The sequence below is a fragment of the Spermophilus citellus genome, assembly GCF_964194105.1.
Source record: "Spermophilus citellus genome assembly, chromosome: 11".
Lineage (NCBI taxonomy): Eukaryota > Metazoa > Chordata > Mammalia > Rodentia > Sciuridae > Spermophilus > Spermophilus citellus.
In genome coordinates, this window is record NC_138192.1 from 56,947,798 (window position 1) to 56,961,876 (window position 14,079).

Sequence of the window (14,079 nt, forward strand, 5' to 3'; positions counted from 1 at the left end):
CAGCCCCCAAATATTATAAGATTTGTTTCTCCTACTTGTGATAATTTGCTACTTTAAATAAAATCAATGAAAAACAAAGTATTTGTGGAATACATCTATTCCAAAGGTGCTTAGTGTGCTTGACAAAAATAAAACTTTTAACTTAGTCAATATCTGGATTTTAGTATCATTTACACAGAAACAAACCACTGTAATAAAAGGAAGATGCATATTTCTTATTCATTTGGAGGAAATAAACTTACTACAGAAGGAAGATGAAATGTCAAGTTAAAGTGAAATTTTAAATATATCAATTAAGAAAAATATACATTATACCCTTTCCAAGATTGTTAGCTTTTGAATAAGAATGCAAACCAAAATGGTATGGACATCTGATGGTAAATGATGGATTGAATTTGTACACGGATACTGAATGGGCCTCCCTCTTTTTCAGCATGACATGGAAGTCTAGAAACAAGGCTTTGAGAGACCTTTAAAACTAAGCGACTTTTAAATAAAAGTTGAAAGAAAATGGTGATCTTGTTGACTAGGAAATATATGTAAACGCTGTTACAGCTACCTGCCATAAAATGTAAATATCTTAAAGTAGTTAAATGACCAAATTGCTAATGCTACTACAGAAAAAGCTGAACAGCTGTCTAGTCTAAATTTATACACCTTGGTGCACTCTTTGCAATTAAATACTTTAATGCGCACAAACAAGAAACCAGTAAAGCATATAGAAAAATGTTTGGCTAATGTTTTCTTTCTCATGCAAATATGTGCTGTACATGTAATAAATATATTTTTGTTTGCTGGAAAATGCTCTTCTATGTTCTAACAAAGTATTTAGTAATGGCAGGTTATATATATATATTTTTAAGAGCCTAATGGAGATAGCTCTCTTAAATGTCTTAACTGAAAGTTCTGTAAGCTTTGCTAGATGACAAAAGAACTTCACAAGCCAGTGTCACGTTAACTTTTAAAATTTACTGAGCCCATGTTTAATTGTATCAAATGTGTGAATGACTTACAGAATTATAGGCATCCTCATTATCAGCTAAAAAGGTTCATAATGGGGCACACGCAGTGAACGTGAAGGGAGACTGCAGGATGAGACGGCAATGAGGTTCAAGATGAGGGTAACTAATCAAGAATGTGAAACTTTTCTTTTTTCTTGGGGGGGTGTTTCTGGGGATTGAACTCAGGGGCACTCAACCACTGAGCCACATCCCTAGCTAGCCCTATTTTACTTAGAGGCAGGGTCTCACTGAGTTACTTAGCACCTCACTAAATTGCTGAGGCTGGCTTTGAACTTGCTATCCTCCTGCCTCAGCCTCCAGAGTTGCTGGGATTATAGGCATGTGCCACTGCACCCTGGGACACTTATTTTCTTGATCAGGAAAAATTATTGAACTGGTGCATGCTTTGAGAGTCTAAATATTGAAAAACTTGGGGAAAAATAAAATAATATAAAATTAATTATTCTTGTTTTCAAAAATAGTCTTTATAACGTACCAGTAGAAAAGGATTCCATGCTTGGTTCCTATCAGGTTTGAGAAAATGCATACATTTTTGGAATTTTAGAAACAGGAGTCTTTTATAAAGACATTTTGTCTTGTATAAAAGGGTCAATTTCCACAACTTTTTGGATCATAGGGAACCTAAGTCTTCCTTGATAATAGAAGACATTTGTCACCAATTCTATAATTATAGTTACTGTAAAAACTGAATAATTAATGAGTGATTAAAAATGCTCACTAGAAGTAAGGTATCTCAATCTCCAAATTCTTCATAATTCTTTGCATTAAAAATGTTGTAATTATAGTGCATATATTCTGCATCTATGCGTTTGCAAGCTTTTGAATTTATCATTTGTTTTAACTTTTCCAATTTGTAAAAAGCTAACTTCCAATACCTAATTTGAATGTGTCATGGAAAAAAAAATCCTTAGCATGATTTAAAACATTTGGTGAAGGGCTAGAATATTTAGATATTCAAAGACATAGACAGAGTGATGCGATAGAAAGATACTTAACTACCCTAGCAGGAAAAACTGACCCCGTGTTTGTATTAAGTGGGATAGCTGATCTCCCACCTGGAGTTGTTAAGCTTTGTACTCAGGAGGATCTATACCACATTCTTGGTGTGACTTCAGTTTCCTGGATGTATGTAGTTGTGCTCAAACTGATTAAAGAAACAACATCTCATTTCCCATTTCTTATAGTCAGCTATGCTTGGGCTTCTCTTTACTGTTCTTTCTCTCTGCCAATTTTTTTTTTTTTTGCCAAGTTCAAACGAGCTAACAGTATTGACTGAACAGAAAGCAAAACACTTTGAATACAACAGCTGTGCCAGCAAAGAAATAAAAATATTAAAATCTGAGGCGACTATATAATTTCTGCATTGAGATTTGAGGGTTTTTTTTGTTTTGCTTTTTGGCACTATCAATACATTTGGTAAGTTTGAAAAGCCATTCTGGCAACATTAACATATATTAAAATGTTTATACATTCCAACTTTTAAGTGTAAATTTAGCTTCCAGCAAATAAATAGCTAGTTTTGGCTTCTATTGATACTTTGATTTTCTTATTAGTTTTTTCCCCCAAGATTTCAATTGATTGCAACATGCTCAAGTAGACTTTCTAGTCAATTCACCCAAATTCCAACAGGAATTGGTTTATAAATTGGTTCCAACTGGAACTGGTCATTTGGAATTTCCAGCATGGGAAATTATTTTATATGTGCCTTGTTAAGTACCCTAAATTACAAATTGATGTGTTTAAATCTATGAAGAAAACAAAAGGTACTGTTATGTAAATGTAGCACTTAAAATATCTATATGATTGGGCATCTAATATCCATCTAGACTCAAGGGCATAATGTACATTTTTGTTGTTGTTGTTTTTTGCCCCTTAGCATCAAATGACAGCAGCCCATAAGCACAGTAAATACTGTGCTGTGCTTGCCAAGTTAAGATGATTGGTTTATCCTAGCAGTGCTATGGCAAATTGTCAACAGATGAATACATATTTTTTGTTTGTTTGTTTTGGCAGCCTCAAAGCCTATGCCGGGAGTCATGGCTGTATCCCCCAGGTGAGCCTCGGTTCCTGTGAGGTTTGTAAGTGTCCTGGTATGAGTCAGGGTAATCTTCTTCCACAAGAGGGTAATGATCTCGGCTGTGCTGGGAACTGGAAGACAAGCGGTTTCTACTCTTCCGAGCTCTCTCATTGTGATAATTTTCATCAGAGGTCATTAGACTTCGTCTTTCAATCGGAGAGTTCTCTGTGGAGTGGTTGCTGTGCCTCATTCGCTGACTCTAAAATATCAGATAGTTCACTGATTAAATAATGTCAGCTTCATTCACCTAAACATGTAAATGAATGTACAATAATAGGATCTGTCTAATGAGAAGCGAGATATCTGACTTGATAAAATATTTTGATACACAAATGATCTGCCCCAAATCTCTGGTTTTATTTATTTAGGACACAACATGTAAAGATGCCATAGTGCTGATAATTTATGAATTTAATTACATAGTGCTGCATGACTATGCATCCTATTGAAAACACAGAATCGAAAGTTGACTGTTAAATAGAATTTAACATATTTAGAAAGGCCTAATAATTGTACTTCTGCTGCAAAAATGAGGATTATTTTACTATTGGGAAATAAAGTTCAGAATAGCATCATTTATTTTATTTTTCCCTTGAACTGATAAAATCTTTCTTCTTCTAAAATCATATGCTTCACCTTGATCTAGCTGAATTTTCCTAAAAAACACCTCAATGAAATTATTATTTGTGCTATCTATAAAATAGTGCATTTGTTTCTGAAGCCTACATAAACGTTAGAATCTCAACAATATTCTTTCCACAGGAGTATATAGTAATTATGGAGCCCGCTAATTGATGCTTCATAAATCTTGCTTCCTCAACTGAAATGTCCTGCAAAACTAATTTTCAGATAGAAAGTAAATTTCTCTAATATCATTAATTGAAAGTATTATCTTAAGTCACTTATTTGATGGATCATAAAATGTTATTCAAATATTTTTCTCTCTATGGGAACCATGGGTCAGTGTGTATACGAGCTTAGGTAGGCCATCTCAGATAAGGAACAAGATTCTGATGAAACCATGGGCCCAGTCACATCTTCTCCAAAGTACATGAAGCTTCATACAGAAGCAAACTCATTGAGTGGGTCATAGACTGTGCCATCAACTTCAGCCAGGTGTCTAATAATTTAGACCCTATGTTCCTGGGAGAAGTAGGCCTTGAGACAAAAGCCACCCCATTAACTCATTAAGGAAACTAGGAAAACTACTCTAGGTGGGTGTGTTAGGGATGACAATTCAAGAGTGTTGCATTCATAACAAAGTACAACACTCTACTTCCTCCTACACCAGAGAAGCATACTGTTTCATACATCCATTCCTCATCCCACTAATTTATGCAAAATTCAGAGCCGACTCAAGTGAGCCAATGGAAATGCTATTCTCATCAGCACACAAGAAGGAAAACGAGGCAGGAAATAGTCCTGATGCATATGATACACCGTACATTACCATCATACATTTCCATGTTCATTTCCAGCCTCAAAAGTGATTCATTTATATGGCAGATTTTCTGCTTACAGAGATGAAATTTTGCAGAAGAGTAATACAGTTATAATAGCATTTCAGAGAGTGCCATTTATCTCAGAGTTAACTCTACATGATCTACAATTATGACTATCATTATAACCCATTAAAACAAAACTAGTCATGATGAAAGAGGGCTCAATTGACTACATGTTCCTCAGTCAGCTGGGGGTTTGGTCATATTCCAGCAGCTGCTTGATAAATGGTAAATAATAATTAATGTAGAAAGGGAAAGAGTCATTTTGTATCATAATGCCTCTGGCTCCCTATATCTAGTTCAGAGTACAGCATGAGAACAGCGGAAGAGAGAAGCTCCTGGTCCTGTGCTCTTTCCTAGCTTCTCTAAAGGACACTTTCCATAGCCACCAAACAAGGTGGACTCCCGGACCCCTCCAAGAAAACTCAGAGACCTGTCACCATTTCCAAATAGAGGAGTTCTACTCACATTCACATTCTGTCTTTTGCAAAGTAAAGGACACGTCTAGCAACCTCAGGGGTGGAAAAAGTTAAGGGCAATCAAAAGCCCTATCTGTCCCCAAATATCTTATTTATCTAGGTATGGTAGCTGAGATTTGCATTGTCCTATAATCATTAAAAAGTACCATGGAGAAGCCATGGGCAGCTGCACTGAGTAGACACTGAATGATCAGGGATTGATTCATTATAAATTCACAGCAAGAAAGTCTCTAGAAAGGGTTTCTGGGTAACCTACTGTAGGATGGAACATGATTAGGTAATAGTTTATATTTTCTTTATATAAAGGGCCCCTATGTTTTCCTCTTCAGATCAAGGACAACCCTAGTCTTCAATTTAATCGAGTTCTCTATAGAATCTTAGTAATGAGGTAGTAAAAGTACAAGGGGCAATACCTGTAACCCAGAAATTGCCGTGGGATATGGTGAGAGTGCTGTGGAGCCCAAATTCCTCCCCAGCAGCGGGGTCATGGGGGTGCTGCTGGTCGTGTGGGTGGCTCGCCAGTACGCCTCAAGGTACTCTCCTAGATGTTCACAAGCATCCTCAAGCTGGTTCTCATCCAATATAACATCGAACATTTCCTGTAGGTGACAAGAAAATCCATTGTATTCCAAAAGTTAGGTTTTAGGCAATGAAACCTAAAATACCCCTTAAGGCAGATAATAGCATTTCTCAAATCTAGATGCTAACATCAAATTTGAGAACATAAATTAGCAGTTTCTAAAGTTAAAATCTGGTAAATACAGTTGCAGTTATCCACATGCAAATGCAGATATTTACAGAAAAATAAGAGTACTCATTAAATATCCATATCTTTCATTATTTTAAAAGAAAAAGATGAGGTTAATATGACAATTGTATAGGTGATAAGTGAAAGTGTATAATGAATTCACATTCCCCCCACATTCCTCTGTAACTGAATTCTATGCCAGAATACAAAAGAAGCAAGTTAACAGCACTGAAAGAGGAATTCTAAAAATGTTTTGGGTAGTGATGTTATCATTGGAATAAACATTTCATCTCCCAAGGTAACAATGTTGAAGGGAACACCATTTACTTAATTTTCAAAATGTTTGGGGAAATGATGTTACTTGCCTCATGATAAAAAAACAAGGAAACAAAGCAGGATTAATGCTAGAAAATCACATTAGAGTGATTGCTGCTACCATAAGATTGTTACAAATGTAAAAAAGAACAGGGTGTTTAACCAGAGTAAGAGGTGTTTATACAGGAAGTATTTGGGGTACATGTTTCTGTCAGCAAGGACTTTGCTCAGCATCTGCCCTGTAAGCAGGAAGTTGTTCTTCTACTCCAACAGGAGAAGAGTGGCCCTTCTGTTAGTCTAGTGTGGCTGGGAACATGGACAGGATACACCCAGGATAGATCCCATGGAGAGCCAGCCAGAAAACCTTGGCACCTCCCCGCAGGTGTTAGTACATGACATAAAAGTAGGTGAGTGGTGGTGGATCTAACTTTCAGTAGCAGGATTGAAACATCTTCTCTCTCACACCACCTCCACCACTATCTACCTGCTTTTATGAGCTCATTTTACTAAAATAAGAACCTTCCAGTAATGAATCAAATACATGGTTACTGTCATAGCACCAACATCACTGGATGGATTGACCCTTAATAGCAATTGGAATATAAAAAGTTGACAACCAAGCTCCGTTGGTTCATTCTCTTCAGTGCTTAGAATAGAGCTCCTTGAAGCAGAAGTCACCATAGAAACTCTTTCCCACCATCACCCCAACTTTTACTATTTATTCATTTAGTCAGTTAGTTTTGATGCTTGGGATCAAACCCAGAAACTCAGGCATGCTAAGCACCTGCTCACTGTGCTTCACTGCACCCACACTTACTATTTCAGTTTTCCATTATATCCACCTTTACTGAAAAACTCCCCTCTAAATTGGAAAGCTATTTGAAGGTCTTTGGAGTAGAAGTAGGAAAATAATAAGTAACTTCAGTTCAAATTGATGCATATTTAAGAAGACTCAGCCAATTCAATTCATGTAGAAAAATGCCCCCCAAGAGCAGTTACTAGTGGAATTTCTAAATGTTATATTCTATTCATTTTTAAAATATTTATTCAGTACATATTTAATGCTAGGCACTGTAGGTTTACAGTGGCAAAGAAAGCACCTCATCCTATGCTCAAGAAGCATAAAGTCTTGTGAGAGAGACAAGTATTAAAACTCATAATAATCTATGTCACACTGGGACTTTAGTTCAGAACAATATAGAGAACAATTATGTTCGGGGCTGTAAGCTTAAAGTTTTTGGATTTAGAAGGAGGCCCAGAGAGACTTATAAAAATGAAGCTTTGGAAGAAAGGGAAATTATAAGTAAGTTAAAGAATTCTATCTGTCGAGGGGAGAGAACAAAACATAAAGAAAAGCAGAGTTACAATAAAAGAAAGACACCATGTGGCCCATCAGACAGGGAAAGGAGCCAGTTCCTAGAGCTTCAGTTGACATATATCCTTCCCATAATCTCCTTTCTCACTGAAGTAACCTGTGGGAGTTTCTAATCTCTTGCCACCAAAAGCCTCCTTCCCCGGTTAATATAAACTTTCCATAGTGCCAAATGTAGAATCCAAGAAGTGCCCATAATGCTCTGATATAAACAGTGGCAGTGCAGTGTTGACCTGAGGGGGAGCAGAATGGCTATACCCTAAAAGCATCCGTGAACTCAGATGGCACTGGAGGAAGAAAGAGGAAACTGGCAGCACCAAACAAAGGGCCCCTCAGCTACTGTGGGCTCCAGCATTTCACAAATTCTATGCTGCATGTGATTAGAGCCTGCTGTTTGTATCATTTTATTTGTACTTACTGTAAAATTTGATTACATAAATCTTACACTATAATGTGGGTTTGGTTAGTTCCAGTGAATCATTTTCTTGCTTTAACAAGGTCAATAATAATAATAATAATAATAATAATAATAATAATAATAATAATATAACAACAACAACCTTCAGGGACCTGGAAGGGTCCTGACAATGACAGCCAGGATTGCACAATGCTGCTTGGGGGAGGTTAACATCTGCCTGGCTATTTACATGCTACATTGTCACTGTTGTAGACATATTTAAACACACATTTAATTACCAGAATTTTTAAAAAATATTTTTCTTTGCCAATGGGTAGACTGTATACATCAGCACATGGCTGTTTGCTTAAGCCCGATCATTTCTTGCAAACCATGCTTTTGCACTGCTAAAAGACAGTTATACAATGGAAAATGATTTGAAACTGCTTTTATGCTTTCAAAAGCACAGGAAAAAAAAGCAAATTTCAGCTTCTGAATGAATACTGACATATGTACCTTATTTCCAACTAGAAGGAATTTCACAGCCTGCATATCTGTGACAATTTTTCTTTCTGTTTAGGAAATAACACAGCTGAACAGACTAGAGTGCTAGAAAGTCAGTATAAAGGGAATAAAACACATACACACACACACACACACACACACACACACACATTCAAGGAGAAGCAACCCAATGACTTATGCATACCAGCTTTGCCAATTCTTTACAAATATTTTTGTTTTAATTAGTTACACATGTCAGTACAATGATCTTGACATATCATACATTTGAATCAGATGGGATATAATTTCTCATTTTTCTGAGTGTACAAGTTGCAGAATTACATTGGTCATGCAGTCACGTATATACCCACTGCAATAATAATATCTTTATTCTGCTGTCCTTCCATTCCCCCAATTCTTTACAAATTTAAAGGCTCACATCTAATCAGCACCTAATTTTGCAATATGTGAGATCCATAGTGTGGGCTAGGGATGCAAAAAAAATATTTAATCAGCAAGATCCCAGGAGGTAAACAGTTACCCACTCAGTGACACCATGCCCTTGGTGACAGCTGAAGATAAAGGTAATGTGGAATTGTTTTCAAAGAGTTGCTACAGTGACTACTTCTGACATTCTAGGATGGGATATTTTCTACAGCTGGAGTAGGTGGAAATGGTTTGGCTGCCAAAATAAATAAGTAATGAACAGAAGAATCAAAACAAACCATCAAAAATTCAGGCACAGTAGCTCCTTCTCTGGATAACCTCTTTCAGGAAAATTAAAAACTAAAGCATTGTAAATAACCAAGATCAAAACATGCCTCTAGCTCATCTGGTGGCCTAGAGAACTGCAATGGCAGGGAAGAAAGAAAGGGAAAGAAAGACTGAAGCTGAATAATAAGAAAACAAAGAAGATTTGTAATTTTTTAAAAAAATTCCAAGTATTTAACCCTCTGTCTAGTTCTTCATTCAGAGAGTAAGATGTGACAGTCTTTCCTGGGGAAACTATCTGAGTTAAGGCAACCAGCCATCCTGGTGTACTAGGGATTATTTCTGGAGATGGGGGACTATCACTATTAAAACCTGGCCCACACTGAGCAAATTGTAATGTTTGGTCACCCCAATTTTAATAGAAGTTGTAGTTCTTTTTTAAGTCCTACACCGAGGAACAGTGCAAATTCTATTTATTTAAATTCTTTTTGGAGGGAAGATAGAGGGACTGGGTAGATCTTCCTTTACAACTATATAAAATCCAGTTTCTAGCCTGGGGGGGGGGTAGTCTCATTAAAATGAATGTATCTTGTCAAATATTTTTATACAGGAAGTTGTTATTGAATGTTTCAATAAAAAGTTTACAAAACTTAGAAACTAATTATGCAGTTTAATTTTAGCTTTTAAAAAGTTGGTTCATAAAAAATTTGGTTCATTATTGCATATTAGCTAGACAGGGAATTAAATATATGTCAACTCTTATGGTACATGCATAGCTTTATGTTCATTTGTTGTACATAGATAGAACCTCACATGGGACATCTTTCCTATTTCTAAGTGTATAAAAGGATATAATAGGGATCTGAATGTTTTCATTTCTTTGTTACTGTAATATAAGGACTGAAACTGCTACCATTTAGAACAAATGAGTGGCAAATACTATTTAGTACAATAAAATGACTGAGTGGCACCAATGTTTGTTTCATGTCAAACCTGCATTTTTTCTTTATTAATGCTTTTGAAGTCTTGAGTACTAAACTTACTGGTCAACTTGTGATAGGAAACTAGACTCTAAGTTAAAGCATTTATAAAGATCCAGGTCTTATGGAGATAAAGGAAAACCAAAGTTGTGGGGCTCTAGCAGTTCATCTCAGGTAGTTTCTACTTTAATGAGCTAAACAGGAAAGACAATTGTAGTTCCTGCCACTAATTGGTGTGGGTAACATGAAAGCAAAGAACGTGGTGACTTTGATCCCTTCCTCCTCTTTATTTGTTATGAATCCAAATAAGTTCTAGTTATGAACCCCAACGTGCTTTCCTCCCCACATTCTTCCATCCCATCTTGTTTTATTCTTCAAAGACTATTGCAACATTGGCCAGTTTTACTGTTTGCAGAAAAGACACCCATTATTCACATCGATCAGTAATATCATAGCATTTGAGGGAATGAACTATCCTGAACTCTCTACATCCAAGTTGGGTGCCTGAAACCCTCGAAAAGATGTAGTCTTCTTTGGACTGAGAGAAACTGGATCCCACGTGGCCTTGTTTCATAAAGAAAATATGAAATGGATTATTCCTTTTTTAAGAAGCAGTGTTAGGAATTAAATTCTGGACATTCAGACACTCTTTAATAGTGAATGCACCAGTAGGAGCTGGCACCTCAAATAGATGACTGAATCTGCATGATTCCAACTAATTTAAATAAGATTACTGGAAAAGGGCTGGAAAATTACTACTATGCGAGAAATATGATCCAATATAGTGGGCACTATCATTTCTTCATTCCCTTCAGAGCTCTTGTGTGTAATATAATAAATCTGAGTCCATTCAGCAATGGAAAATAAAATGGAATAGAAGAGAACTACTATGGTTACTGTAACACGAGAGGTTTACAAGATTCCGCTGAGGAGATGAGTCTCACAGAGAGAACGATCAATGTCATTTTAAACACACACACACACACACACACACACACACACACACAAAACCATTACAAAGCTCAAAGAGCCATGGGGTCAGCTTTTGGTAACACAAGGCAGCTTGTAACTAAGTAGGATTAAAGGATTACATGTCATTTATATATTCAATTGTCTATCTGCTTTTCTCACCATGCATTATGCAGCTCTTATTACCATAGTACCAGGGCAATCTGAAATTGGTCTTCTTAAAACATACTATTCTCAACCTCTCTGAAGAAGGGAAATGGTACCAATATCTGGTAGAAGCCCATATAAAAACTAAGTATGCCATATAGATGTATAGTGGTAAAACAAATCAGGCTGATCATATGAAAAGAAAAATGTATGAGATGGGCTTGTGGGTCCTGGCCCCACAGGCCCCTTTTCCTTGTGTATTCCAGACATCCTCACAGTTCATCTTAGTCTATAGAAGATTAAAAATAGCCATAAGCTCTTTGACATCTCCTGCATTGAATGGAGGTCTATGTCCCCTCTCCTTGAATCTTGGCAGTCTTTGTAAAACTATTTTGATGAACAGAATGCTGGGGAAGGGATCCTGTGCTGGTATCTGGCATCAAGTCTTAAGAGATTTGGAATACTTGTTCTGGAGCCCTGGAAGCTATGATGTGAGCAGCCCACATCCCTGTGGAAGGGATGCTACAGAGAGAGCCCAGGACAACTGGCAGAGGGAGAGGAGCTGACTGACTCCCACCTTCTAGCCACCTCTGCTGGGTGACTAGGTCAGCAGCCAGCTGAAGACTACCAATGGCTGCTGTTTGAAGTCACGAAGTTTTAGAGGAGCTTACTGCACAGTAATAGATAACCACAACTTGTGCCAGGCCAAGGGTGGCAATTTCTTTTGGCGAGGTAAATAAGGCCTGCCTCCTGCTTCCACCAAACTTGTTTGGGGGCACAAGCCCTCCCATTTGTTTACATATTGCCTACGACTACTCAAAGGCAGACCTGGTTAGTTGTTCAAAGACCATATGGCCCACAAAGCTTAAAATACTTATTATCTAAACCTTTGCTAAAAAAGTTTACTGATCCATCTCCTAGAAGAAGCCTTATCCACGAAATCCATGATTTTCTTTCCAGGAGAATATATAATAACTACTTTATTGCCATTCACCATCTAAAGTATCACCAGCCTAAGCATCAGAGATCTTATGCAACTTTGGCCAAGATGTATGACCTTTGGAAAGCCAGGTCACCTCTCTCGGTCTCAGTTACCTCATTTATAAAACAAGGAGACTGGACTGGATTAGTCTTCCCTTGAAACATTCTGTGAAACACTAGACCATAGAATGATCCATGGAAAAACAGCTCTACAGCCATACCAGCAAAAGCACCACATACTACCTATCCTATTGGAAACAGAAAATGCATAGTCCTGATTCTGCATCAAAGAAAGAAAACCATCTTTGTTACATAAGTATTTTTTTCCAAACACTTTTGGCATCATAGTCCATTTCCAAAACCACCTGATATCATCACAGAGAACCCGTATCATAAAGAACACACCCTAGGAAACACTCTACTAGGTTTTCTGTAAGGTCTTTTTTCTGCTTCAATAGTCCCTGAATCTAGAATCCATGCTTCTGGCTAGAGAGAGTTAACATTTTTCCCCCCTGTGCTCTTTTAGACTTCCCTTTCCAAAAACTGCTGCCTTTAATTTCTTTGCAATGTGAAACTCTGCCAGTAAAATCTGCTGAGTTTTCAGACTGGAGAAGCAGGGGCCAATTAAGCAAGTTGCAAATTCTCCTAAAGGAACGAAAATGACACAGTGATCACCAATCTTTGGATGACAATTATAATTATGGTCTTGAAGTAAAAGGACAAATGCAGACACATTTTTAAATTGCTATTAGTTTTTATAAGCTGAAGATTTCTTTGTGTGTGCCAAAACAGAGTGCACAATTCCTTCTCAGCATTATACATGCTATTTATGCAACATCAAATGTTTAGAAAATGTTAAGTATAAGGTAACCTTACATACTCAGACCGCTTTGTTTAAAATGCCAAGTTATCTGACCAATTATATTAAACAAGGAGGTGTTTGTACCACTAAGATAATAATAGGACAAGGCTGTCTTCCAAGAGCCATTTGAGTGCCATTTGTTTCCCTTGGTGGGGGAACAAGTCCTGAAGAAGCACACGGTGTTAAGTATGCACATGCCTTCTCTTGGTTCCAGCTATTTCAGACATAACAAGTTATACTAGATGAACAACTCAATGATCAACTCTCTCAGCAAAACACCTCAATTTTAATAGCACACAAGTATTTTCTCTAGTAACTATCAAGAATAAATATTAATAAACTCATTCTCATAAAAAGAAAAGGGATTTTCTACAATAAATCTTCTGCACTTCTATTTCCATTTGAGTATCCACTTCCCAGAACACCAAATTGATAACCAACCTTCAAAGATTGTTCAGGGGAAAAAAATGGAAATAATAGCATGGTTCTGGCCTTTGAGCTGGTCAATAAACTTCAACTGTGAAGGATTACCGAGTCAGGGGCTCCGTAATACATTCTTTTATATTCATTCAGTGCTTTAATCACTCATTCTACTGTGAAAGTGACTTCATTAGTAAGAAATTCTGTGTTCTTAACAGAATTCTATGCTTCAAGATACCCAAATTATCTGCATTATAGGTAGCCAGGTGTGTGCATATTTATGTGTAGGGTAGGTAGGGTTAGGAGGAGAATAAAGTGGCTTTGGAACCAGAAAGATCTAGATGTAATTCTAATTTGCTATGTGACCTTAGAGAAATCCTTGAACCCCTCTGTTTTCAATTGACTCAATTGTAAAATGGGAATTATATTGCTTATTTTATTAGGTAACTGAGGATTACCGACAATCTATGTAAAGCATCTAGCACACACCAGGCCATTGCAAGTATCTAATGAAAGGATGCTTTATTACTCCCTGTCCCTGTACCTCCATTCATTCATTCAACAAATATTTATTATGATGAGTCCACTATGAC

The 14,079-nt window shown here is 36.9% G+C and overlaps 1 protein-coding gene and 1 long non-coding RNA gene across 12 annotated transcripts in view; one reads left to right on the top strand and one right to left on the bottom strand.

Moving 5' to 3' along the window:
* LOC308630847 overlaps positions 1-14,079 on the top strand; it is a 499,668-nt gene that overhangs the window by 49,370 nt on the left and 436,219 nt on the right. For all 10 annotated transcript variants that reach the window (XR_014018045.1, XR_014018046.1, XR_014018047.1 and 7 more), the window contains exon 4: positions 3,036-3,075. This is a non-coding gene — a long non-coding RNA (uncharacterized lncRNA). The remainder of the gene's footprint in view (positions 1-3,035; positions 3,076-14,079) is intronic.
* Positions 3,038-14,079, bottom strand: part of CACNB4 (calcium voltage-gated channel auxiliary subunit beta 4) — a gene marked incomplete at both ends in the record, with an annotated part of 129,357 nt that continues 118,315 nt past the window's right edge. For both annotated transcript variants that reach the window (XM_081261623.1, XM_081261624.1), the window contains 2 exons: positions 3,038-3,298; positions 5,494-5,679. In XM_081261623.1, coding sequence (XP_081117749.1) covers positions 3,038-3,298; positions 5,494-5,679 — 447 coding nt within the window. The remainder of the gene's footprint in view (positions 3,299-5,493; positions 5,680-14,079) is intronic.